Source organism: Dreissena polymorpha, chromosome 6, assembly GCF_020536995.1.
Source record: "Dreissena polymorpha isolate Duluth1 chromosome 6, UMN_Dpol_1.0, whole genome shotgun sequence".
Lineage (NCBI taxonomy): Eukaryota > Metazoa > Mollusca > Bivalvia > Myida > Dreissenidae > Dreissena > Dreissena polymorpha.
This window is the reverse complement of record NC_068360.1, coordinates 44,553,906-44,580,034: the sequence shown is the minus strand read 5'-3', so window position 1 is coordinate 44,580,034 and position 26,129 is coordinate 44,553,906. Positions and strand designations below refer to the sequence as shown.

At 33.4% G+C, this 26,129-nt stretch overlaps 2 protein-coding genes across 6 annotated transcripts in view; one reads left to right on the top strand and one right to left on the bottom strand.

Annotated features, from left to right (window-relative positions):
• LOC127836371 (monocarboxylate transporter 12-like) overlaps positions 1-26,129 on the top strand; it is a 322,224-nt gene that overhangs the window by 48,369 nt on the left and 247,726 nt on the right. The window lies entirely within an intron of this gene.
• The window catches only part of LOC127836369 (heat shock 70 kDa protein 12B-like), a 349,365-nt gene continuing 329,900 nt past the window's right edge, over positions 6,665-26,129 (bottom strand). For 2 of the 4 annotated variants that reach the window (XM_052362972.1, XM_052362975.1), the window contains exon 6: positions 6,665-7,401. In XM_052362972.1, coding sequence (XP_052218932.1) covers positions 6,707-7,401 — 695 coding nt within the window. In that variant the 3' untranslated portion in view covers positions 6,665-6,706. Of the gene's footprint in view, positions 7,747-14,368; positions 14,487-14,670; positions 14,890-15,317; positions 15,626-26,129 lie in introns of all 4 variants that reach the window. The other 2 variants (XM_052362974.1, XM_052362973.1) reach the window with 2 other exon arrangements.

Genomic DNA, 26,129 nt, shown 5'->3' with positions numbered 1-26,129 from the left:
TTTATCTTCGGCTGTTTTTGATACGGCTTCATAGTTATCCGCCGCGAGAAAAATCTGTATTTTTTTCGATTTCCACGCGCCTTTTCTCGGAACAGGTTAATATTTCTGTGATATTTGAAATTTTAGCGGTGATTTGATCTAGTTGACCCAGTTTCTTGTACATATTGTCAAGCCTGTTCAGCAACGTCTTCGAAAGTCAAAGTCAATCGTGTTCTGGTTATTATTCGTGAAGTCAGAATATCCATTGTTAATTGAGCTTATATGAGTAGCATGAGTATTAGCAGGCGATTGCCAAAATTGGTTTAAGTGAGGCAATTATTTGCTATTTATAGGTGTAACGCACGTCCAATTGGGTGGGGCCGGGGTACTTGGTGAATACTGGAATACTGCCACACCTTGTGGGACTGGACCACTTGTATGTTGCTGTCGCTGTTTTTGCTGCTGTTGTTGAGTAAGCCCGCTCAAATCTGCAGTGCACCCACCGTCTGCCATGTTTTTTCCGACTTTGTTTAGGTTAAGGCTTTACCTGGTCAGAAGGCGAAATCCCGCTTGTTTGCGTTTTCCCATGAAATCCCATTCAACCCACATTTACACATCACAGAAAATGTACGACCTAGAAACGGACTATCTACTTATTGCCACGAACGTTTACTATTCAATAAAGTCACTTAAGCAATGTTTAGTCCATTTTTTTAATTTTATTTTTCTGCCACATTTTAAAACACTGCTATTACTTCACGCATGCGCAATATTAAGAATCGCAAATAAATTATTTTACAGTTTCCTTCAGTTGTTTATTCTCTCATGCACAATTTGCGCAATGATTTTCATAAATAACAACACCATTTATGATTGAAACAAATAAATACTTATTTGTGTCGTCATAAAAAATATGTGATCAAGATAAGCTTGCATATCCATACCTGCCTTTGTGTTACGGTTATCTGCACGTCATTAAAGATATTAATCAAGAATATTCTTAGAGTGTAATCGTAGGCTCAACAACTGTTGTAATGAGTTTCATTTTTATTATCTTACACCTATATCGATTAAATGATATGGTAAAATATGCTATTTGGCCATATAAATTATTCCTATCCTATTTTCGATTCGTGTTAACTTTTCTAACTAAAATTTACCAGAATCACTGATCCGTAACGCATAACATATTTCCTGTTTAATGCGTTTTCAGCGCTTTTCTGAATCAACTTGAATCATTTTATTTTGCATTTTTATATTCCGCTCCTCATACAAAATATTCAAATTTTGAATTTAATATGTACCTCACAGAACATTAATCAGCTGCTTGCAATCAAAGTAAACTTTTTTATTTAAGATTTGATGTGGTGACTCGGTTATTTTTCCTGAAGCGATCTACATTCACCCCACTTGACCCAGATTTTGATTGTGTTCTTTCAACCAGTCAAATATCTGGGCGGAGTGTTGAAAACAATCATTCAACATTATTTTTATACAGCTATAGAACTTACATGAGGTTTAACATTTTTATTATCCAAAATATTGGGTAATAAATTTTGCATTGATTAATATATTTTGTTCGGCGTTTTGTTTTGATTTCATTTTATTTATTTCTTCACTTAATATAGTGACCAATTAGAAAATTCGTCCGATGTTTGTATGGGAATATGTGTTTTATTTATTTAAAGTTTTATAAAAAGCAGTAATTGAAATACTGTCTCTTGTACAATCCCTTTATAATGCACTTGAGCTTTCGTGAATTGTTTCGGATATGTATTATATATTTTAAACTATTTAAAATAATCATACAATTGTTTTAAATTATTCAAAATAAAACAGTGAATTACTACATCAATAATTACCAAAAGGTTTTGTCATCGAACAGTGTATCAAGGGGACTTTTTCTTAACATAGCCTATATTCAAACGTCAAATCTGAAAATAAGACCATAACAAATTGATCAGTTGTTCTACGGAATTAGGCCACCAAGCATTTCAACCGAAAATCAGATGCAATGGAAAAGTGCAGAAAAAATATAAACATTTATAATCCATATGAATTGAAAATCTCTGTATAATCGAATATTGCTAATAATAAACCATCTCCAGTGTGTTCTTGAATATACAGTTTGTTTCTTCCGTCTCTAATGGATGACACACTAAGGACAGATACATCTGCAACCATGTTTGCAGTTCATTCAGCCTCTATAACTAGAGGCCTATCTACAACAATGCGGGGGCAATATCTATTAATTAAGAATTAAAACATGTGAATTTAGGTTAAACTCGAAATCAGTAGTCGCTAAAAGTTCTTGTCTAAATAAACTAGGCACTTCGCTGCCATATGAGCATGTTCAAATTGTTACAAACCACTTGAGGAAGCATGCATCATTTATACATATTAGGTTATTATTGAATTTTATATCTCAATTTGACACATTTATAAGGAGAAATTATCAAAGTAAACACAAGCGTATATCCGAGTAAACATGCTATGAATTGCTAACGGTATTTAATGGAAATTGCTATTCAGTTTACATAATGTTCATAAACGCCGCCGTTCAAATGACATATGGCCATAGCGATTAAGTGTGGTCTGCTGCACAGACTATTCAGCGTCTAACGTCTTCGTTGTCACCATTCGTTCATGTCGGTTCGACATGACTTGCCGGCACTGTTCTCGCTCTCTGGTTACATGTCTTCATAGGGTGGCGAGTGGGACATGTGGTCTCGAACATAATGATCAATAAACGAAAACTCGGTGAACATTTATGATATATTGCCATATTATTTTAAGTTAATCGGTAATTTTCAACTAATAAACATTGAATTTAAGTAATTTTAATAATTCAAGTACATTTAGTAACGCATTAGCAGGGTTTAGTGTTCAATTACCAGAACAACAACTTGTTGAAAAATTGCCTTTAAAGAAATCTAATATGAACATAATTTCATTCACTACACATGACAAAGAGTATGCGTTTTAATTAAGGATTGATTCTTATTTTTCGGGCGTTTATGCAGTATGAACGCTCAAGGCGAGTTTTGAAAATTCCGTGAAGCGCGCTAACGCTTCTCGGTAAATTTTCAATACTCGCCCTGAGCGTTCATACTGCATAAAAGCCCGAAAAATAAGAATCAATCCTTATATTTATATTTGTCCTTTGATTTGAAACAATTAAAACATATTCGAGCATAAAAAACAACTCAGAATTGTATGCTTTTAGGGAGGCAACACATGTTGTAATCTTAGTTTCGGGAACAGCTAGGACCCGCCCCTTAAGGTTTTGTTATTCATTATTCCTGCACGAAGAAAAGGAGTTCAGAAGTTTTACTATTAATTATAATTACAATTAGCACATTATTTGGAAAATTAAAACATCGATTGAAGCTGAAACTGTGCTGTAGAATAGATTAATTCCATTATTTAAGCTTTGACAGTCACAGGGGTCATAAAAACTATATTTAGTATAAACGACAAGCTTACCTCAATGGCAACTTTAATCCAATGCTAATAACAATAAAGTTACAACGATATACACTTCCAGTGTCTGTTCTTAAGGTGTTATGCATGACAAAACACACAATCCGAAATACGTTTTGGATTCGTTCGATGCTTTAAACAAATATTTAACTGTAAAAAATACACCACGCCCATATTGTTTTCGTAAAATGTTTCGTCACCGAAAAGACGTCACACAAGATACGTCATAAATTAGGTATTCAAGTGATAAAAGTGATAAAATACGGAAAGCTTGTTCGGTTATATATTTTTACAGAAATATTTGACAACTAAGAAAATTGATGGGATAAATCGAGACATCGAGAAATGAAACATCAAAGAAACAAAAGTAAACAAACGGGTAATGTTTATTCATGTTTGTTACTATATTTACAAAAGTAGTGCGGTCACGGTACTTGTCACTGAATAACTACGCGTACGCGTCTTGAAACCATTGGTCCGATTTTAGAAGCTCCGCCTTTGAAGGCGGTATCGCCGGCTTACGGGTTACGCAAAATGAACTCGTTCATTTTTCTACAGAAAATTAAGAGTGAATGTAAATATTGAGAAGTAATTTTCACCACATTACGTGATACATGAGACTCGTTTTATATCGAGTGATAAACGATTCGTCTTCAACTTACGTTAAAAGAAGAAAATGAATTCAGTTAACCCTTTGGGAATCGGCTCTTTTAAGATTAAAAACATTTTCTAAGAAAACGACAATTGTTCCCTTGGAAATGATATTTTTATTAAACGTACCACTCTTTGAATAAAACAGATAGCTTAAAGCACGTCCTAATTGCACTTGCATTGTTCGTTAAATGTTGACCCAACTTCGAATGTCTTAAGACCCGTTTGTATCAACCATGTGAACTTTTATCTTTCATTAAATCTTTTTGAAATGTAAATGGCCTAATCAGGATGTCTGAAAACTCCGCTTGTGAGTTAGATTGGTGGTCACCATACGTACAGATGGGTTTCGGGATCCAGGCTAACCATACAGCACAAGACCACATTGCATTCGAAATATTTCAGGGACAACACACAGGTGGACATCGCACCTATAATTTAGAATTCCTCCCAACTGTCGTGATTCAAGTAATTTAGTTAGGTACAAGTGCAGGGGCATACTCCATGTCCTAACATAAAGCAGCCTCATGCGCTGAAGGACCTCATAAAGTTCGAAATGCACGCAATACAATGTTAGTACCGTTATAATGACTAAACGCAAGGTAGTTCTTGTAGTGAAATTAAGCTAACAGAGTTATGAGATAATGATCACGTAACTTACAATTATGAACAAAATAACAAACTGGTGGCATTATAACAAGACATGCTAACTTGGTATAGAAATAATTGCCTTAAAATTGGATCATGCTATTTGTTTTTATTTTCATATGTTATAGGACAGCTGTAAATGCTTTTTAAACTACGTGCAGCCTGATTGTTTGATCATTCTTTTAGAATGAGTAAAAAATCTCCTTCCACTTATTTAGTCGTTTTGTCAGAGTTCTTTTGTGATGTGACAAATGTTTTGGCACATGGTCACTTTTCTGAGGAACGTTGCTGATGGGATACAACACCTCGGAGCCCGGATCTGTCAACCAATTCTGCAAGACTTGTGAGTGCACACCAAGTTTATCCCAACATCTTTCTATACCACCGCACATCGATCGTGTAAACACGTAAGAAAATTCATCTCAGTAATTTACTTTTACTATTAAAGGAACAGAAAATGTGATGTTTGTCGAACACGAATTGCCGTTTCTTTACCTCAAATTCATGAAGGTATCAGTCCAAAATATCTTCATCATAAACTTTGGGAATTTCAGATTGATAAATAAACATTTATCCTCATAGACCACCACAAAAAAGCTTAAATGATGTTAAGAAAGCAATCAGCATGTCTCTTTCACACATAAATATCAGAATAACCATATATTTTTATTATTTGTAGTAGTCGCGCCAAATGTAATAAATTGCTTTATGATTTTTTATTCAGCAATAGGTCATTCTACAAGTACGAGAAAAGCATGATTAATTAAGCTACCAATTGATTGCAAGTCCCAACGAGTCATGTTGATAGATTTTTCAAATGTTGCAAACACAATGTCACTTAATGTATTTAAAATTAAACACCGGAACAATGTAACAAAATTTAATGTCAAGTAGAAACGATGAATAATAACAGACAATTGCACTGGTTAATTGTTTCAAGAGTATTGTCGAATGAACTGTGTTATGCTGTGTATCAGGTAGCCCAAGCCATTAGCCTAATACATTCTCTTAGAACAGTTGATTGACGTTTTATTAATATTTTTATGGCATGCAAAAATATTTTTTTTACTTAACAACACTATCACGCTAATAAATACAATGATTTTGCGTTTTCTTATTTTATATGACACGTAAGAATAATACAGGGACGATGTAATACAAAAAATGGAATTAGTATGGACTATTGACTTGTTTGAATTTAGCGATAGTATAAATAAAAGTTTTGTCATGTTATGTAATACAAAGTCGCTTGTATTTCTATGTTCTGATTATTGTATATTAGATTGTAAATCAGATAGCAGCGTTGCTACGAAAATATTTGGAGATTCATTAGGATTAAACGGCGACGTTTGAAGTGATTGTGTTTAACTAGCAAGCGACAGAAAACATTCAGATGTTGATCTTTTAAAAGTTGTGAAATTTTGACTCATTAACTGACATTCAATTTGTCTTAATTTTGTGTTTGCAGTTAAATAACACTTAAGTTTTGCTCTAACTATCGATAAAGATTAATGTTTATTAATATAACTCATTACAATAGTCCAGCCAGTGAAGTATTAGTTCTGATTTTTGATACCGACCCAGGCTCCAATGACGCCATTATTGGGCTTTTGTTTTCCATGACGGAACCCATAGGCCTTCGCGTAGCTCTATCTTGCAATGGCGCTGACCATTAAGTATTTAAAAAAAATACCTAAGAAGAATTTTTTTGTATTTTTGTATGTATGACCATTTAATATATAAGGAAACATTAAACATTACGAAATTGAAGTACGTGTATTATTTAAACTGTAACATTTTATTTATGGATAATCAAACGTATAAACAATCAAAATATATAGTATAATCATAAAAACTGGAAGTTTATTAACATTGTTTTTTCAACGGATACAAAGATATCAATACTGTTCCAAGCGGATTGTATAGTTGATATATCGTAACAATTTCAATTGGCAATGTCAAGTGTTAGCGTATTCACCTTTCCAGTGTTGACGTGTTTACACAAAACACGCAGATCTGTGTCGCCGAACATGAGCGTTACCTCAATTTTCTGTTCCTCAAGAGGAATGTCATTCTCAAAATCAATTGCCAGTCTGCCGACGAGCTCACAGCCAGGGTCAGTTGTGAACATCGGGTCATTGTTTTCTGTTCTAAATATAGCAACATAATCGGGGTTTTCATTCGGGCACAAAGTGTGTGTTACCTTGTTATCAAATGGCACATCTTCATTGACTCTTACAAAGACCATGAACACATCTTTTACCATCCATTGACCGTTCATTAATATTTTCTTTTCCATCGGGTATTTTTCCTCAAAATCATAATAAAAAATTTCTACCCCGTACGTGTAATCCATAACTCTGGAGGATATGATGTTAGGTTTGTGTCCGAACATAACGGCTCCTTTCAACACGGCCAATCCCGTCTCCTCCGGAACTATTAACCGTACCGCTTGAAGTTCTGTCTGTATCCTCTGTTGGACATAAGGACTCTCTGCAAACCCTCCAACTAATATTATAAGACCGACGTTTTTCATTCTCTCTTCCTTTAGAACGCTGCTGATGTGATTCACTATTGCGGAGATCTGATCTGTGAAGAAACTTTGCATGATAGATGGATGTATACCAAGTTTATCTTTACCTCTCATAAATACCTTTTCACCAAACATCAAAGATGACAGTCGGTCTGATAAAGACTGATGAAAATGCTCCTCAGCATTTTCCTTCAAAACCAATGGGATGCGAAATGTGATGTCGGTCTGAGAATTCCTCTTCTTTACCTCAAAGTCACGAATCATATCAAAGTAATCGTACATATCATCCGCTTGCAAAGCAGTAAGAGCCCTTGTCCCAAATATCTCTACCATAAACTGTGTGAAGTTTGCATCAACATAGATGCCTCCCCATGTGCCACCGCTAGGGGTGTGGATATTTTTGAGTGACCCATCGACGTTCCTCTCGTGAACAGATATGTCAGCGGTACCACCTATTAATTTAAAAACATTTATATACGTATACACGTGGAGAGGAAATATTTTTTTTTTTTTTTTTTTATTCATTATAAAGCATATATTGTATACATACATGTTTTATTCATTTGCAAACAATGGTTTTAACAAAGTATACATAAACTATGCCTGATAAAGTTTTTAGAAAAAAAAAATCTTGGTGTGAATAATACTAAAAAAAAAATGAAAAGAAAAATACATGGAAAAGCAAAACTTACATAAGAGTGATTAGTATATAAGTGATTAGTATATAAGTGGACAAGCATTATGAGAATTTAATTCGATTCCATTTTTGTTCAAAGATCTGCAAAGTGTCATTACTGAGGGCTATTTCTTTCTCAATCTGGATTTTGAGTTTAAGACTATGGATAAAACAATTAAAATTTGGTATTTGTTTCCTGTATTTCATGTGAAAGATAAAATATTTCATCAATATAAGAATAAAATTCACAATATTATTACCATGTATTGATTTTAATGAGTTAATTCCGAAACTAACACTTAATAAGGATAGTTTAACGTTTAGCTGTTGTTGTTCAAGAAAGGATGCTAATTGATTCCAAATAGGCTGGATGTGTTTGCACTCCCAAAATAGATGTTCTATAGTTTCGATGTTTTCACCGCAGAAGTCACATAAATTGGAGTTAGATAATTTGCATTTGAAGAGATATTTGTTTGTAGCTATAATTCTATGGACGTATTTATATTGAAAATTTCTCAGTGTGCTCTCAATAGTTGCTTTATATGGCATGATAAATATGTGTTTCCAATTAAGTTCTTGATCTCGAAAAAGGACCTGCCATTTATTTTGGGTTTTGGAGTTTTCTGTAGGTTTTTTTATTTGTAGTGTGTAAAATATTTTATTCGTTTTCTTTTGTCTTGAAAGTATGTTTTCTACGAATGTTGTTTGAGTACATGGTGTGTTATTTGTATTGATTTTAGATTTGATATGTTTGGGTATGTTTTTGATTAATGTGTAGTACTTCAGGAAATCACTTGAAGGTATTCCGTATATGTAACATATATTATCAAAAGAGTAGAAGTCCTTAATTCTGTCGTCGTATAATTGGTCGACATATTTAATGTTTCGTTCAAACCAATGTTTATAGAAAAACGTGTTATTGTTTGAAGTTATGTCTTTATTGTTCCATAAAATAATTTTACTGTTGGTTTGGTAGTCTAGGTTATGAGTAACATTACTCCATGCTGATAGAACATTATATAGAAATATGTTTTCGTTGGCAATTTCATGTAAGATATTATTGCTGATGTTACATTCAAACAGTAAGGAATCACCATATTTTTTTAAAATTTTCTGGTAGAATAGTTTCCATTTACTCGTATTGGTACTATCTAGGTATCTTTTAACCCAGCTGCATTTGATTGCATTCAAGAATGAGTCAATGTTCGTTAAGTGGATACCTCCATTTTCTACGGGTTGAATTAACTGAGTTCGTTTAATTTTGTCAGGTTTATCGTCCCATATGAAATTAAATATTGCTGAATTAATATCGTTAATAATATCATTTGGTGGATTTGGGAGAACTGTTAATACATATATTAATTTAGGAAGTGCAAATGTTTTCAATACTGTGTTTTTTCCGATAAGTGTTAGTTTACGGTGGTGCCATGATTTTAAGCAATTTTTAAAATTCTGTAATTTAGGCAGTATGTTTTTTAGAACTGTATCGTTTTCATTATTTGTAAATGTAATTCCTAACGTAGTGGCTTCATCGGATGTCCAATTAAATTTCATTTCTTTTTTATGATGAACATTACTTTGTTTTGATTTACCTACTCGTAGCACAGTACATTTACTTTTGTTAAGTTTAAGACCCGATGTCATTCCGAAAAGGGTTAGCGACTCTATAAGGTTATGGAAAGAGTCATAATTGTCATTTAAGAAATAAGTTGCATCGTCAGCGAATAGAGACTGTTTAATTTCTTCGTCAGGTTCTAGCGATATGCCTTTTATTTGTTTATTTGATTGGATGTGATGTGATAGATACTCGATACATATAATAAATAGCGATGATGAAAGTGGACACCCTTGTCGAACCCCTCGTTCAATGTTAAAGCTGTTTGAGAAGAAGCCATTGTTAGTAACTATACTATTAATGTCGGTATAGAACAGTTTTACCCATTTGATGAGACTTTCACCGAAGTTCATATTTTCTAAGCAAGCGAACATATACGAATGATCAAGCGAATCGAATGCCTTTTCAAAGTCTGCAAAAAAAATTAGACCAGAATTATTTGAGTTGTTGAAATAGTTAATACATTCTTGTATAAGACGAACGTTCTCACCAATGTAACGTCCTTTTATGAAACCGGATTGAGATCTTGAAATGATTGATGGTAATATTTTTTTAATTCTGTTTGCTATACTTTTAGCTGCTATTTTATAATCATTGTTCAGTAAGTTAATCGGGCGCCAGTTTGACAGGGATTCTAAGTTTTTTCCAGGTTTTGGAATGAGTGAAATTATACTTTGTTTTTGAAGCATGGTTAGACCTCCGTTGTTGAATGAATAATTCAGTGAATTAGTTAAATGTGTTTTAATATCGTTCCAAAATATTTTATAAAACTCGGTAGTGATGCCATCAGATCCCGGACTTTTGTTATTTTGCATTTCTTTAAGAGCTAATCCACATTCATATTCAGTTAGTAATCCGTCACATACTTGTTTTTCTTCTTCATTTAAAGCATGATGCGTATTTTTAAAGAGGGTGTTATTTTCGACATTATTTCGTTTATAGAGCGTTTCGAAAAATAGGCGTTGTTCTTCTAGTATTTGACTTCTATTTGTTATGTCTTTGCCATTGACCACAAGTTTGTGTATAGTTTTTTGTTCGCTTCTACGTTTTTCAATATTTGCAAAGTATTTTGTATTTTTTTCATTGTGTTCAACATGCTGTGCCCGTGCTCGAAGTATTATGCCATTGAGGTGTGTGTGATAAATTCCTTCTAATATTTGTTTTTTTGAAGCAATTTCATTTTCAATGGCGGTGGTATCGTTTGTGTTTGTTTCATGCAACTGTTTTTCAAGTGCTTCAATGACTTTTATGGTTTCATTTTCAAGTTTGTGTGTTTCTTTTTTTTTAAAAGACGTGTATCTTATTGTTGTGTTACGTATATTTCCTTTGATTATTTCCCATAAGGTGTTTGGATTTGCATCTTTGTTATATTGAACAGTATTGGTTATTTCCTGTTTTATTTGTGTTTGATATTGTGTATCTAATAATATGCTATTATTAAGTTTAAAGTATCCTATGCCTCTTTCAGGTTGTAATTCATGCAGTTTAAGTTCAACTGTCGAGTGATCAGTCATAAATCCTGGTTTTATGTTGCATGTGTCGATAATATTGCAAAGTGACTCAGATACTAGAAAATAGTCTAATCTGCAAAATATTGTTGGTTTTGTGTTTGAGTGCCAGGTGAATTTTCTTTCATTCGGATTAACTGTACGCCATATGTCTATTAAATTGTAGTTTTCAATTATGTTATTTAAAATGTTTCTATTGTTTGAGTGGGTATAAAGATTTCCATTTCTTTTATCTAATAATGGGTTAAGAACAACATTAAAATCACCTCCGACTATAATGTTTTTGTCTTGGTTATTTATTATATAGGATTGTAATGTTTCGTAAAATTTCGATTCATCTGTGTTCGGGCCGTAAACGTTTATTAATGTTAATTGTGTTTCGTGTATTGTTATGTCTATACTTGATTGCCTGCCAATTATTATTTCGTTAAAGTTATCCACTGTTATTCCTGTATTACTTTTGATCAGAAAAGCGATGCCTTGTTTATTTGTATGTTGTCCGCTAAGATAAATATCTCCGTCCCATTCACTTTTCAATGTTTGTGCTAAGGTATGTGTTAGGTGACTTTCCTGTAAAAGACATATATTATATTTTTTTTCGTCTAACCATTTGAAAATTTTAGTGCGTTTGTCTTTGTTATTTAGCCCTTTTACATTTAGAGTACATATATTAATACTCATACAAAAGGAGAGTTAAGTAAATTGCAATCTTTTGTGCGCCTGTCCACTTGGTTACTGTCCTAAGACATCGAATTGGGGTAAACATGCTAGATGAAAGATATTTTCTACTATACACCAAAAAATGAGTTGAAAACAAAAATGAACAAAGATATTTTCTACTATAGACCAAGAAATAAGTTGAAAAGAAACAAAATGAGCAAAAAAACATCCTAGATGAAAGATATTTTCTACTATACACCAAAAAATAAGTTGAACACAAAGATGAACAAAGATATTTTCCGCTTAACATCAAGAAATAAGTTGAAAAGAAAAAAAAAGAACAAATAAACATGAGATAATAATACATGTATATTTGACTAGACAGTTAACAGGGGTCTGCCTATTAGAAATACGGTCAATTAATTCTAAACATTATTTAGTGCATTTTGATAGTGATATTAAAACACTCGTTACGCAAGTGTAGAACTCGAACATAAGTACAATGTAGTTCATGTTTTGCAATTATAAAAAATTAAAAAGGTGCCATATTACTCTATATGTTTGTTTTGAATGCACTGCAGCATTTATATACACATAGGCTCTTATATTTCTATATACCCATACACAAACACAGCTATATATACATACATGCATTCAGATTTGCATACACATACACACATGTGCATATATACATATCCATAAATCACACAAATAAACTAATTTAAATTAATTAGCAATAAGAACAGCCTGTGCGATACACCTTTATTAGTTTAAAGATGTACCAAGGCCACTGTTCATCGAATTGGAAAGAAACTAAAAAAAGACAACAAGGAGCCTTAAAACGAAAAAAAACGAAAGCAGAAAGGCTTCTTGATGTCTTGGTCTAAAATGAGCATTTTGACAAACGTAACTGTAAGCATGACACAAGACCTTCATTTTACACACTTACTCGTTTACATACACTAAAATATCATTATAATCTGTATACATGCCTTTTTGCACACATACATACATACACATACGAGCATACACACACATATATACACGCATACAAATGCACTTACACATATGCGTTTATATTTCTATATATACATACATCCACACACCTATATATATAAATATATATATATGAATTCAGATTTGCATAAACATACACACATGTGCATATATACATAACCATAAATCACACAAGGAGAACTAATTGAAATTAATTCACAATAGTAACAGCCCATGCGATACATCTTTATTATACCACTAATGAAGTTTAATTAAAACTGACCTAAATCTGCGAGATCGCGCATTGTTATTACAAACTTAAGTGTCTCAAAATCATTTATTAACAGCAGACTATTAATTTGACACAAGGCACATAACGGTAAAAAAGTTGTTTTTATATCGGGATTAGTAGAGTTCTGAATACATTTTATTGCTGTTATTTTTTAATATTTTTTAACGAAACATTCTCAAAGAATACGTTATTTATATAAATATGGTTTTATTGCGAAATTGTTGAGATTCAGATGAGTAAAACAGTTAAAAATAAAACTATCGAGACAGTCTCTTTCGAGGCGTACAAAAAGAGATATGCATACAATGACAAGTTTTACATCAGTTTTTCTAACACAATATCAGCGACACATAAATTCCAGTTCACTATAAAGCGATATACTCGAGGAGCACGTGCATTATAACTTACTACAACTGTTCGATATCATGGACAGACAAAAATCGTAGTATAGAGACCGAAACAAATCAGGTTACAATAATTTTAAACTGGTTTTAACAATAAAAAAATGAGTTGATGATGTTTGTTGTATTAATATAGTATACACTTGTTATTGATGTTATTGATGAGTGCACGCACGTAATACCCCGGTATTCGTTTACATAGGGGGTTTGAGGAATACAGACGGCTTGAACCTATTTCGGCCACGGCAAGTCGAGCCAGTGTTGGTAATCATCCCATTCAACATGATGCACAACGTCCCTTGTGTCTTTATACGAAATGTACCCGTTTCTGGACCACACACTTTTCACCTCATCTTTCATTTTACGCTTGACACTCATAAATACCTCGAGATTTAAGGGTGTGAGGTCTTCGCGCACAAAAAGGTTTTGAGAACGAAGCACTTTACCTTGCCTCAGGATTCTGTTTCTGGTCATTCTCGAAATATTTACCAGACTGTGTATTTACAAAGCTCAATTAGAAATCCTCACAATATGCTGTGCTTAACTAAACATTTGAGATCTATAAAAAAATCTATTTTTTAAACATTTAAAGGAAGACAACAACCATTGCTTTAGCGATATTTAAGGTAAAAATGTATATATGCGATAGCATTCACATTAAAAAAATTGCCTTAATTTTTTAAGGGGCATTTTGAATATGAATCTTCGTCTGACTTTAATGGAAGAATGCAAAAAAATATAATCTGTCGCGAAGGCAAGTTTATGTTCGACACTTGACAGCGTACTTGTAGAATTTCATATACTTTAATGTGAACGTAGCATTAATCGCCATAAGCTCACAAAGGTATCAGCAGAAGATGTACAAGAAAACGTGGTTGTAAGAGTAAACGTTTGCAGTTATTGTTATTTAAGATGCAATTAAAAACCTCCTATGTCGACGACCATGAACTTCTGTCCCACCAACGTGTGACCGAGGGCCTCACAAAACACTGCGGCTGCCTCAGGCTCTAATGCCAACTTGAGTCGGTTGCAATTGATACCAGCCTAAATGCAGGCCAAACATATTAACAATAACAGTTTGCATATGTGTACCTTTTTAAACGCAAATAAAAGGTGAGTACATGTAGATAAGAAAAAAGATTGCACCGAGTGACGTTACGGAACACGAAAACAATTAAAAATAAGACAGAGAACTTGATGGGCACCGATGGAAATAACGTATATGTACCTCAATCGCGGCTTCTCTCATGAACTGTTTGGCAGCTATGCCCCAGATAGCTGGTACGGTAATTACATATGTGATGTCAGTTTCGAGCGTCCCTATATGACTTAGGTTTAACGCGTCTAATAGGTGTTTCTGTAGGTACCGAATCACCATTGTAAAAATCGGCCTGGCTGCGAAGGGTTTACCTTCCAAATCATCAACTGTTGCTGAACGCGAAATACGCTGAAAATGGAATTTAAAAAGAAAACAAAATATGCACAAGTGACGAAGATGGACCCTTTTACATTCAATATGAACTAAGCTGTGGTTCATATATAAAGATTTTACGAAGAGGTTCGATTAACATATAATATTTAATTATTTCCAAATGAATCTATTAAACGTCCAGAGTAAAACAACGATTTATGAACAAGTCCTTGTAATTGCTTTGATTGCATGGGACATCACATATTGTTTGACATACCACTTTGTTGAATTTTAATGATTGTTAAATAGTGTGAGGTATTTAAAAAAACTATCGTCGTATTTGAAAAAAACAAACATGTTTTTTATTCAGTTCATCGTGACTACTTATGTTGTATATGTATTATTTAAAACAGTGGGCATTCGTTCAATTGGATTTTCAAAACCATTGTAGGAATGTGAACTACCTTCTGATTGTGTAGAACCATCTTAAATCTTCTAAACAGTCTCCAGCCATGGTGTTTTCCGTCCGCTGCCAAAGACACATACTTGTCCTCGGCATCGAATCCAAACGAGTCGAACTCCCCATCCTCATTGAGAAGAACACTTGTTGGTGTTTTAAGTGAGATAAGGTTACCAGACATGGCATTCCAACTCTTGTTAGTTTTGATTTCATTTGGAGAATGCTTGAAGGAAAACGCATATCCACTGTAAGTGGTCCCGAAGTCGAAGGCGGCAACAATCAGGGACTGACCTCCAACAGCATCCGTTTTATCTAAATATATAATAAAATGGCATGATATGACGTGTTGTTTTTTGTGGCAACCAAACATGTGTTGGTTTCATCACTGAAGTGGTATAAAGATCTTTTGTTTGCTCTAAAGTGTTGATACCTTAATACATGTTGATAGTAAAAAAAGAAAAAAAGTTTAATACAACATGTATATAAATTTAGATTAAATGTTTATAGAAAGTAATATTAATGAATTGGTATCTTGCAAATAGCAAAAGCAAGGTTTAGGTGTTTTACAACAAGGCTTTTATAAATTTATGATTTGACAGTTCAGAAAATGCCCGTGTTGAAATAACACTTCATTTGCTGGATTATTATGTGATACACCACTTATACAATGGTATTGAAGCTACTGTTTTTGTTTTAAAATCACAAAATCATGTGATACACCATCCCTTGAACTTCGTTATGTGAATTTAGTTCTTGGGCATTTGTCTGGATGGGGATAGCTTGCAGTATATTAATCGGTTATCTGAAATTAATCGCATACGTCTGTAGGGGTCTCAATTAAAATTTTAAAAAGCACGAAGTGATGTCTTTATATATTTTTCAAATAAAACCAGTCACATATTTATTATCTCTAAGATTGTACGATTACTCTTGAAATGAAAACTAGAATATACTCAGATTGAGACGGAGTTATTTTCGTTTTGAGCACTCGAATTCATGCAAATGTGCGTTTAGAGAAAACTTACAAATCACAGTAAATAACATTGAAATGACTCTAGATAACTGCTAACTATTAAGTTTGACATGTACGGGCCTAATAAAGATACGTCCATCTTTTTGTGAACTTTTCTTAAAAAAATTATATTTTCAAACTGAAGAATATATTACATGCATAGATTTTAATTGTGTATATGACGCTAACTTTTACTTTCTAAATAATACACCGATTAATAATAATACTAATATGTTATCAATCACCGCATTTTTTCTACATAGAGATAACCCAATAAATTATACATTTAGATATCTTTACGGCACTACCCGACCATATACATTGCGACGGTAAACAACATTGCAGCAGGCTATGACGTCACAGAAAAGTTATAAAAAAAAAACAATTTGCAAAACAAATACGCATTTCTTCAAACACTAAGTCTGCACTGGTTGATTCGAATATGTTTTGTTTGTGTGAGGTCATCAGATTATACTATATGTGCCGAACTACTGGTTACCATGCGTAAAACGTCATTTCGTTAAGCAGTATGTGACGCTAGATAGGCAACGTTATGTGTTGCCGATGGATTAAATACACTTTCCTTTCGAGAGGTGGGAAACCAATTACACATTCAACTTAATTTGTTCAGATTTTTATATGGATACACCTTGTTTTGACATTAACCTTTTTCTCCGAGTTTCCAGAATATGCGTCTTAATTGATTTGGTTTGTTATTATATTTATGCATAAAGACGGACGACACTTAATTAATGCACTAAAACCTGTGACAACGTCTTTACCAAACTTCTAAACAAAGCCTTCTTGAAAAAATGATCAAAGTTTCTTGAAACCTGTTAAGAAACGAGTCAAACTTGAGAACAACTAGAATGGTCCTGCCTCTTTATAGGTGGAGGTAGCCAATCGATTAATTCATTCATGATTTGTAAAAAAAAAATCCCCGACGTAGTTTGTCACATTACCCGTTCTTAAACCCTGTGAACCTTCTGTGTTATTGTGTACGTATTTGTATGCGTTGTCCAGTATTGTTAAGGAATTTGTTTGTTTTTTTCTTTCATAAAAGAGTTGTCCTCCAGGAGTATATGCAGTTGCACTTTTTTTAATTGTCACAACTTCTGTTGTCATACTTGTGATGAGAATGATGCATGACTTTAAACCAGTGTTCATTGCGACGTAAACGCTGGCTGAATATGACATATTATATTATTGCCTATGAATGTTTGTTTCGAACACTGACGAAACAATTGTAAACGTGGACATGTTTATTTGTGTGTCCTTTAACGTATAAACCCATCGATAACACATGATTTACCAAATATTTCAGAGTATTTTTTCATTAGACGGTGTTCACGTCGCTTCATCAACGTTCATAATAAGACTCCATTTTGAAATACACTGATTTGATGTATTTCAAAAGCTTTTTTTTGTAATATGTTGACATCTGCCATTCGTTTTTAATAGTAGCTCGCGACATTATTTTGTATTGTTTTTTCTTATTAATCTGATTAGAAAATTATTTGAGTAAACATCAATAAAACATGCCCTTTGGTATTTAAGAGATAAATCAAAGCATTATATTCAATGCCATGCTCTGCGCTAACTATTTTTGTCCGCATATGGGGTCTTGTGTGACATTTTAAGTAAGGTTTTCGCATTTAGCAATCCCAAGTATAAAATGTATGCGTGTTAAGGTTATTCTTATAATTGGAATGATATCTCTCTTGTTCATGTAGTTGGCTTGTATTAGAAGGTATGGGGGCTACTAGGGATGTAACAGGTAGCTAAAAAGTAGCCGGTTATTCAATTATTATAACCGGTTAAATAACCGGTTTACGGAAAATGCAAAAATGATAAGTATACTTTCAAACATGTCATGTTGAACGAACATGTACTCTCTTCGAACATAAAAGTAACATAAGGTTCCGTGGATACCTAAACCACAACATATTTTTTATATGAATTTACTATTAATAAAATTTTGAAATACATAGATTTGCACATATATGTTGGAGTTTGTCTGTAGTTGTTTGGTCTTATAGCATATTGATATGAGATAAACTTATGTATAATGTTCTTTACTATGTATCTTTTTTGGATGAGGCCGCTTACGTTTGCGTCGTATTGATTACACCATTATGTTTAATTATTGTGCTATTTGCTCTTTCCTTATTAATTGTTTTACGTTTTATTTTCACTTGCTGTAAGAATTATGTTGTTATGTGTGTTTCTTGTTCAGGTCGCCGAAAAGTGATGGCAATGTTTTGTATTCAAACTACATGTAGTATAATTATTCGCTCTCTTAATTAATTAAAACTTGTTTCAAATGGGTAAGATTTGAATAATTTATTATTATTTTAAGACCATTGATATTTTAAGCATTCTATTTTGGCCAACAATTAGTCTTATAACTTGGCAAACAAAACTTCAAATAAGCAGACCGACGTTGCAATTTATTGATTGCTATCGCTGGTGAAATAGAGGCGCCTAATACCGCTAAGAGCCCCCAACTCCACACAATTGTCGCGACAATCGTTCGCAATTTAAACAAATCAAAACGGCAAATAATAAACACTTAATCCCTGTTAACAATAAAGATATACGATATATTTAACATAGCGCTCATGAATATTGGCTGAAATACATAGCCAATTCTAAATTAAGATCACAAACATAGTATATTATTGATACAGATATTTGAAGACCTTGTATATATTCATACATAGAATAGCTACGTGTTGACTTCAACCGATAGCCTAAAAAGTACTCTTCAACGTCACAAAGTGATTGCTGTCTGATTCGAGACGCTAATTGGGCTTTTTTTTATTGTGTTATTATTCGAAATCATTTTGTTCATTACGTATACGATAATGGCAAATATTCGCTTTAGTCAATTTTAAGCATTTGTTCATCGTTTGAATACCGATATTTTGAGAGTATTGAGAGTTAATACGAATGTGTTATTTTGTATTTATAATAAAACAGTCAAAATAGTAACACTGTTTAAAACTAATAGAAAACTTAACTCGAACTTATGACATTCGGTGAACGAGCCCTACATTGATTCACTGCACCAACACGGTGTTGGGTAAACATCATGCCGTCTGTTTTTGTATCGCCTTGACGGAAGCAATGCTTTAAATGATGTCCTCGTTTTAAAATTTAACTCGCTTGCCTTACGAACAAATGTCGACTGATGGGTCAAAATTGAGAAGGCTCGTGTTAAATATATCGTAAAACACTGATTAACTGGTTTATTGCTGTTAATTGCTGTTTTACTATGTTAATTGAAACGTTATTGATTCCCACCATTAGCGTTGCGTGTTTTTTAATAGGCAATACCGTTAAATGTCGAGCATTATAAATTACAATTGTATTATTTATTTAATGAAAATTCATTTAATTTACTTAAAAACGGTTTCTGCTTAGCCTTTTGTAGAAAATAAAACATGCTAACCGATCGCACAATAGTTAACCGGTTAACCTGTTTTAATTATATTACCACACCCTTATGAGCTAATAACACGATATTAAAAATTAACTATGTATAATTCCCGATTGCAAATAGAAAAGTGTCTTGAGTCCAATAATGCTTTCAACTATGTAGTCGGTCTTTTATCGTGTAAAAAATTTAACATGGACAGCATGACTATTCCATTGCAATCAGTTACTGATCGTACCAGCGAATTAATAATAGTGTTTGTAATACACATCTTATATTATTGATATCGAAAGAGAGCGATCACAACTCAGCATTAACAGTTAAACTAATGGTAACGGCGACAAACTACCAACTTTGCGGTTGTTAAGTTCCAGAGATAAACGTGCCAATACGTTTTGTCTATATATGCACACCATTAATTCATTATAGTTGATGTCTTATACCAGCATATTATTATAATATGTATACAGATAATGGCTGCGTAGCACTAATGCGACTGCAGGGAGACAGCGAATGACTGCATACATGTATGAGTTTGTGTTGCTTCTATTATGATTACAGTAATATATATTGAATAAAATTAACAGTCAATATAAATCAATATCAAATATGTGCTTACGATTAATATATAATTCAAATCATTTGCGAAATGACATAATTACACAATTTCAGTAAACTAGAGTTACAGAGAACATGTTGAGAACGAACAAAATCTTTCCTCAAATTCTGACATTTGGTTAAGCAGTCATTTATTTATCCACGGCACAAAATGGTCGACCAGTGTTTATTCAACTGCTTATATTTTTGTAAGTGATTAAAGTTATACTGATTTACTTAACGATATCCATGGCTAAATATTGTATTTACCTGTTTACATATCTGCCAAGTTTTTTGTTAACATTTCTTCATTGCACATTTTTGTATAACGTGCACAACAATCCGAACATGAGTACACAAATACAAGTGTACGTACAAATAGAAGCGTTAATTATGTTGGTAGCATATATATGGTGTGACCTACACAAACATTTGCGCCACACACCTTGAAATGAAAGTAAATTTAAGTAAAAAAAGAAACATATTTTATCTATGCCAATTAGAATATATCTGGTGGTTACACTGTAGAAATCCGTTTTGTTTGAGCTTTAAAACTTAAAAATGATCGCGTTTGTTGAAATGGACGTATAAGTCTAGAAATCCTACTTTCGGTTGTAAAATAAAATAATAATAATAAATTGCTTGCTAACTAGGCTAAGATTTAATTTTAACTATGCCAATAAGAATATATCTGGTTTTTACAAGGTAGAAATCCGTCTTTTTGCGCTTTAAAACTTAAAAAATATTCGCGTTTTGTCGAAATGAACGTATACGTATAGAAAGCCTACTTTCGGTTTTAAAATAAAAAAAAACTACTTGCTAACTATGCTTTAGATTTAATGACAATTGTGCACACTTTTAAATTGCATCTATATGTATTGATTAAGATGTATTTCATTTCAATATGTGTGGCTTTAAATTAATTATGTTTTGTTTTAGCGATTGAGTGATCTATATACCACTTTCGATTTAAGAAACGGGACAATATGGGGTCACCGTTGTTACATACATAATGAGGTAAACTATGAATTATTCGCAACATATCTAGGAAAATATAAAACAATTCCCGTTCAGGTCTTTGATTTCTTTTGTCGTAATTTATAAACAAAACATAGAAAAAGATTGAGAAGTGTTTTAATTGGAAAAAAACACAAAGTTATTGCCACGTTCGATTAAACAAGACAAAAACAACTTCAATTAGGTAATACCAAATGCACACGTGCAAATCCCAAACATCCAAAATTCAGACTGCCCCGTCTTAGAAAATGTCATCATTTCCCGCCAAGATGTCCTAGATTCGATGAAAGTTATGAACACTGGAAAGGCCTCAAGGCCGGACCAATTCCATACCATAGTCTTAAAAGAAATCGCAGCTGAAATTGCAGGTCCTTTTAAAAATCTATTCATTTTTTCACTTAGTACTGGTAGGGTTCAACGGAGCAGGAAAGAAGCAAATGTATGTGCAATTCATAAAAAATCAAATTCTCATGATATAGACAACTACAAACCAATCTCCCTGCTAAGCGTTGTAAGTAAATGTCTTGAAAGAAATCTTAACAAGTAGATTTTTTACCATTTAAGGGCTACTGACTTTATATCCCCAATTCAATCAGGTTTTATACCTAAAGACTCCTCAAGGGTCAATATTAGCGGCCCTCCTTTTTCTTGTGTACATAAATGCCATTCTGCGAGATATTTAAAGCCCAGTTCGCCTGTTTGCAGACGATAACGCGCTTTATAAAATTGTGGACAATCCGGTTGGTGCAGGCACTCAATTTAGCCCTGATCTTGTAAAAATCATTTCTGGGCCGATAAGTGGTTGGTCACCTGCAATCCATCTAAAACTGAGTCATTAGTTATATCAAGAAAAATCAATCGCCCGATCCACCCCCTCTTTTGCTTAACGACTTCATAATAAATGAGGTTTCGTCTCATGGACATTAAGGCCTGAACTTTTCAAACTCATGCTCTTAGCATGACCACATTGAAATCATTAAAGCGGGTATATACGATCTTGTCAAATATTTATTTATTAATATAAAATGTGTAAAAATTTATTATACATATATTTCAATATGAACTAAAATAAAAGTTAAGAAGAACATGTGTCGAAAAATGCTAAATAAGCCAGATATTTAATTCTGAAATCGAAAAAGGCTGTACAGCCGAATTCGCCAGCATGTATATCATGCATGTACGATGTGAATCTAAATTTAGTTTAACGGTTCATTTGAAATTCCTGCAGCGATATCGATTCATACGACACACAAACACTTACTAAAAAGACGAATGCATCGGTTATTGTAGGAAAATAATTACGAATTATCTTCGTCACAATCGGCTCAGGGCCCTAATTTGTATTTGCTGTATTTTATGAAATTCGTCTTAAATGTATCAATTTTCTTGCATATTGTGTGTTATTATAACATATTTGTATCAATATTTAACAATTCAGCACATATAAAAATCGTATATACCCGCTTTAAGAAGAAAGCAATGCAGAGAATAAATCTAATAAGATCTTTTAAGTGTACCCTCGATAGAAAGTCTCTATTAACTACATATACGACATTTATTAGACGAATTCTTCAATACGCTGATGTAGTCTGGGATAATATAACCGCACAGGATGAACTTTAACTTGAAAATATTTAACAGGAAGCAGCACGAATAATTAGTCGGGGGACATATCTATCATCACTGCAGAATTTATATAATGTAGCGGCTCTTGAAGTCTTAAAGGAGAACTAAACATAAACTGACCCTCTTTTACAAAATGAATAATTCTCTATCACCCCCATATTCGTCTGTACTTATCCCCTCTAGTGTGGGTGAACCAACGGCTTATCCACTTCGTAATTCCGATAATATACGCAGCATTTAATGTAAATCACAGCTTTTTTTACGACCGTTCTTACCATCAACGATAAACCTATGGAACGCCCTACCTGAATCTGTAAGATATTCTCCTTCTCTCCATACTTTCAAAGCAAATCTAAACAAAAACAAACTAAAAAGATCCATGCATTACTACGATGGCGAGCGGACGCTGAATGTTCTTGAAGCACGTTTGCGAATAAATTGCAGCAACTTAAATGAACGCGAAAAACATATCGGAAAATCCGTATTGTCAGTGTGGAGAGATTGATGACACAGGTATGTTTATGTACATTTGACCAATTATTAATGAAAAAAGAGCAATCCTATTTGACAATATGTCCAGTTTACAATTTATAACGTTACAACTACTTCTCTTCGGTGTCAAAGACCAGTCATACCAAGAAAATTCAGTTATATTCAAACAGATCAAGTCTTTGATCCGAGATAGTCATACATTTTTAACATAAACCCATCTCACAAAAAGACATGATCCTCCTAACGATGCCCCGCCCCGCAACTGTTTCTTTCAGTATCGTTACTTTCCCAAGTTGCGATAACTCTGTCACTTTTATCTCTTTCCGTATAACAAATTAATAATGCTGATGTATTTAAACGTAATATCTTTCTCTCGCTACCTACATCATCGTGTTTCGTTTTTGTATTATTTCCTTTATATATTTTTTTCATTCCGATTCCGTATACTTATAAGTACTTATATTATTCGCTTTTCATAGTTTCGAAATTATGTACATTGTAGTTATATGCTCAATTGTTTTCACATTATCAGCAGCACTTCCAAATGACAAAAGAGGGACATCGCGCAAGCTTCGAACTTTTTTCTCAATTATGTTAATTTACACTTTGCATTCCTTATGTTAAGCATATTTCTTCAAAAGTAGCTAGTGTGTTTGCATTGTATTAAATTGCTCACATGTTGTATACGATTAGCTAAATAAATATTGTTTAAATCAAACTCTTCAAAGTATTAACATTTTCATTTATATATTTATAAACACAACATACAGCAATCCGACAACGTTACTTTCTTTTTATAGATACTCATCATAAAAATGAATACAATTTGTAAGAGAGCACGTATTAAAAATATATGGCAACTTTCTCTTAGAACATTTAGTATGTAAACCGCCGCTACAGAGCACTTCTTAATCAACAAATTATTCAGTGGTTGAGGCCCCTGTCCACCGGATATTATTCATGTCATTCTATATTGCATCATGTTAAATTAAACTAGAAATATGACGCGGCAGAGGCCGACGCGTATCCCCACGCCGCATATATATTATATTAAAAGGCAATATTTGGTGTGCAAGGCATATGTTGGTGGGGCCCCGAGTTGGGTAATGTTGACATGGATGGTCGATAAAGAACGTGTTGTCATAAGAGATGTTGAGTAAAAATTTGCATTCGATTGGTGAATACATGAAGAAGTTATGTTAAAACAAAATTTTGGGTGGGCGTGGTCTATGTGGGTGGAGCGCCTTAGGGTTGGTAATGGGCCATGGATAATTGAGATTGACCGTATTGTCATAAGAGAAGTTCAGTATGAATTAGAAGTGTATCGGTGTAGAAATGAAGTTAATGTAAAATAACCTAAAACAATTAGTGACAATCTTTGATCCGGCCCCATCCAAACCCCCATAACTTATGACCCAGGGTTCAGATCCAAATTCCAAAGAGTGCACTGTCGCACATATGCTCATAGCTACCATGTGTTTAAGTTTAAAGGTTCTAGTGCTAATAGTGTAGGAGAAGATAGTGGCCAGGACGGAAGGATAGGCAGACGGCGGAGATGTACAAAAAAGTGTGGGACCGAAAAAAAAATTGGGTACGAAAAAAAATTGGGTACGAAAATCAAATTGGGTATGAAAAAAAGTTGGGTACAAAAAATGTGGGTTCCAAAAAAATGGGTACAAAAAACAATTCGGGTACGAAAAAAGAATTGGGTACGAAAACAAAATTGGGCATGAAAATAAATAGAGTACACAAAATTTTGGGTACGAAAAAAAAGATGGGGGTACGGGGAAATTGGGGTACAAAAAAATGGGGTACGAACAAACATTTGTGTACGAAAAAAATAGGGTACAAAAAAATGAGTTTGACAATTTTTGGGTACGATAGAAAAGTTTGGGGTACAGGGAAAAAGTAGCCTTGGACCTATCGATAAATTTGAAAGAAGACGGAAACCAAGCTGCCTTTACCTTTATCAATGGCCTTGGGGTGGGTAATGAGGACATGGATTGTCGTGATAGACCGTGTTGTCATAATAGATGTTCAGTATTAATTTGAAGTAAATAGGTGAATAAATAAAGACGTTATGTTAAAACAAAATTTTGGGCCCCATCCCAACCCCCATTGTCCACTAACTCCTAGTAAACTATTCACACTAGAAGCTTGAAACTTACACACAAGGTAGCTATGAGCATATGCGCGACGGTGCACTATTTTTAGTTTTGATTTGACCCCTGGGTAAAAAGTTATTATCATGTGCGTCACATGTTGTTAGTAAAATGAGTCCTTTTTTACCCATTTTACCCATTTATTTACCCATAACCTTTGACCCAGGGATCAGATCAAAATTCCCAATAGCTCACCGTCGCACATATGCTCATAGCTACCATGTGTGTAAGTGTCATGGTTCTAGTGCTAATAGTGAAGGAGGAGATAGTGGCCAGTACAGACGGACAGACAGCGAAGATCAATACAATGTCCCCACGCTTTTAAAAGCGTGGGGATAATAATATTACGTTTATTTTAAATGTGATATATAAATGAAATTATGATATACAGCGCTTTTTAGAATGGTTTACATACGGTACAAACGCAGTGTATGATTTACTCCATAGTCCAGAGGCATCGCACGCTATCGC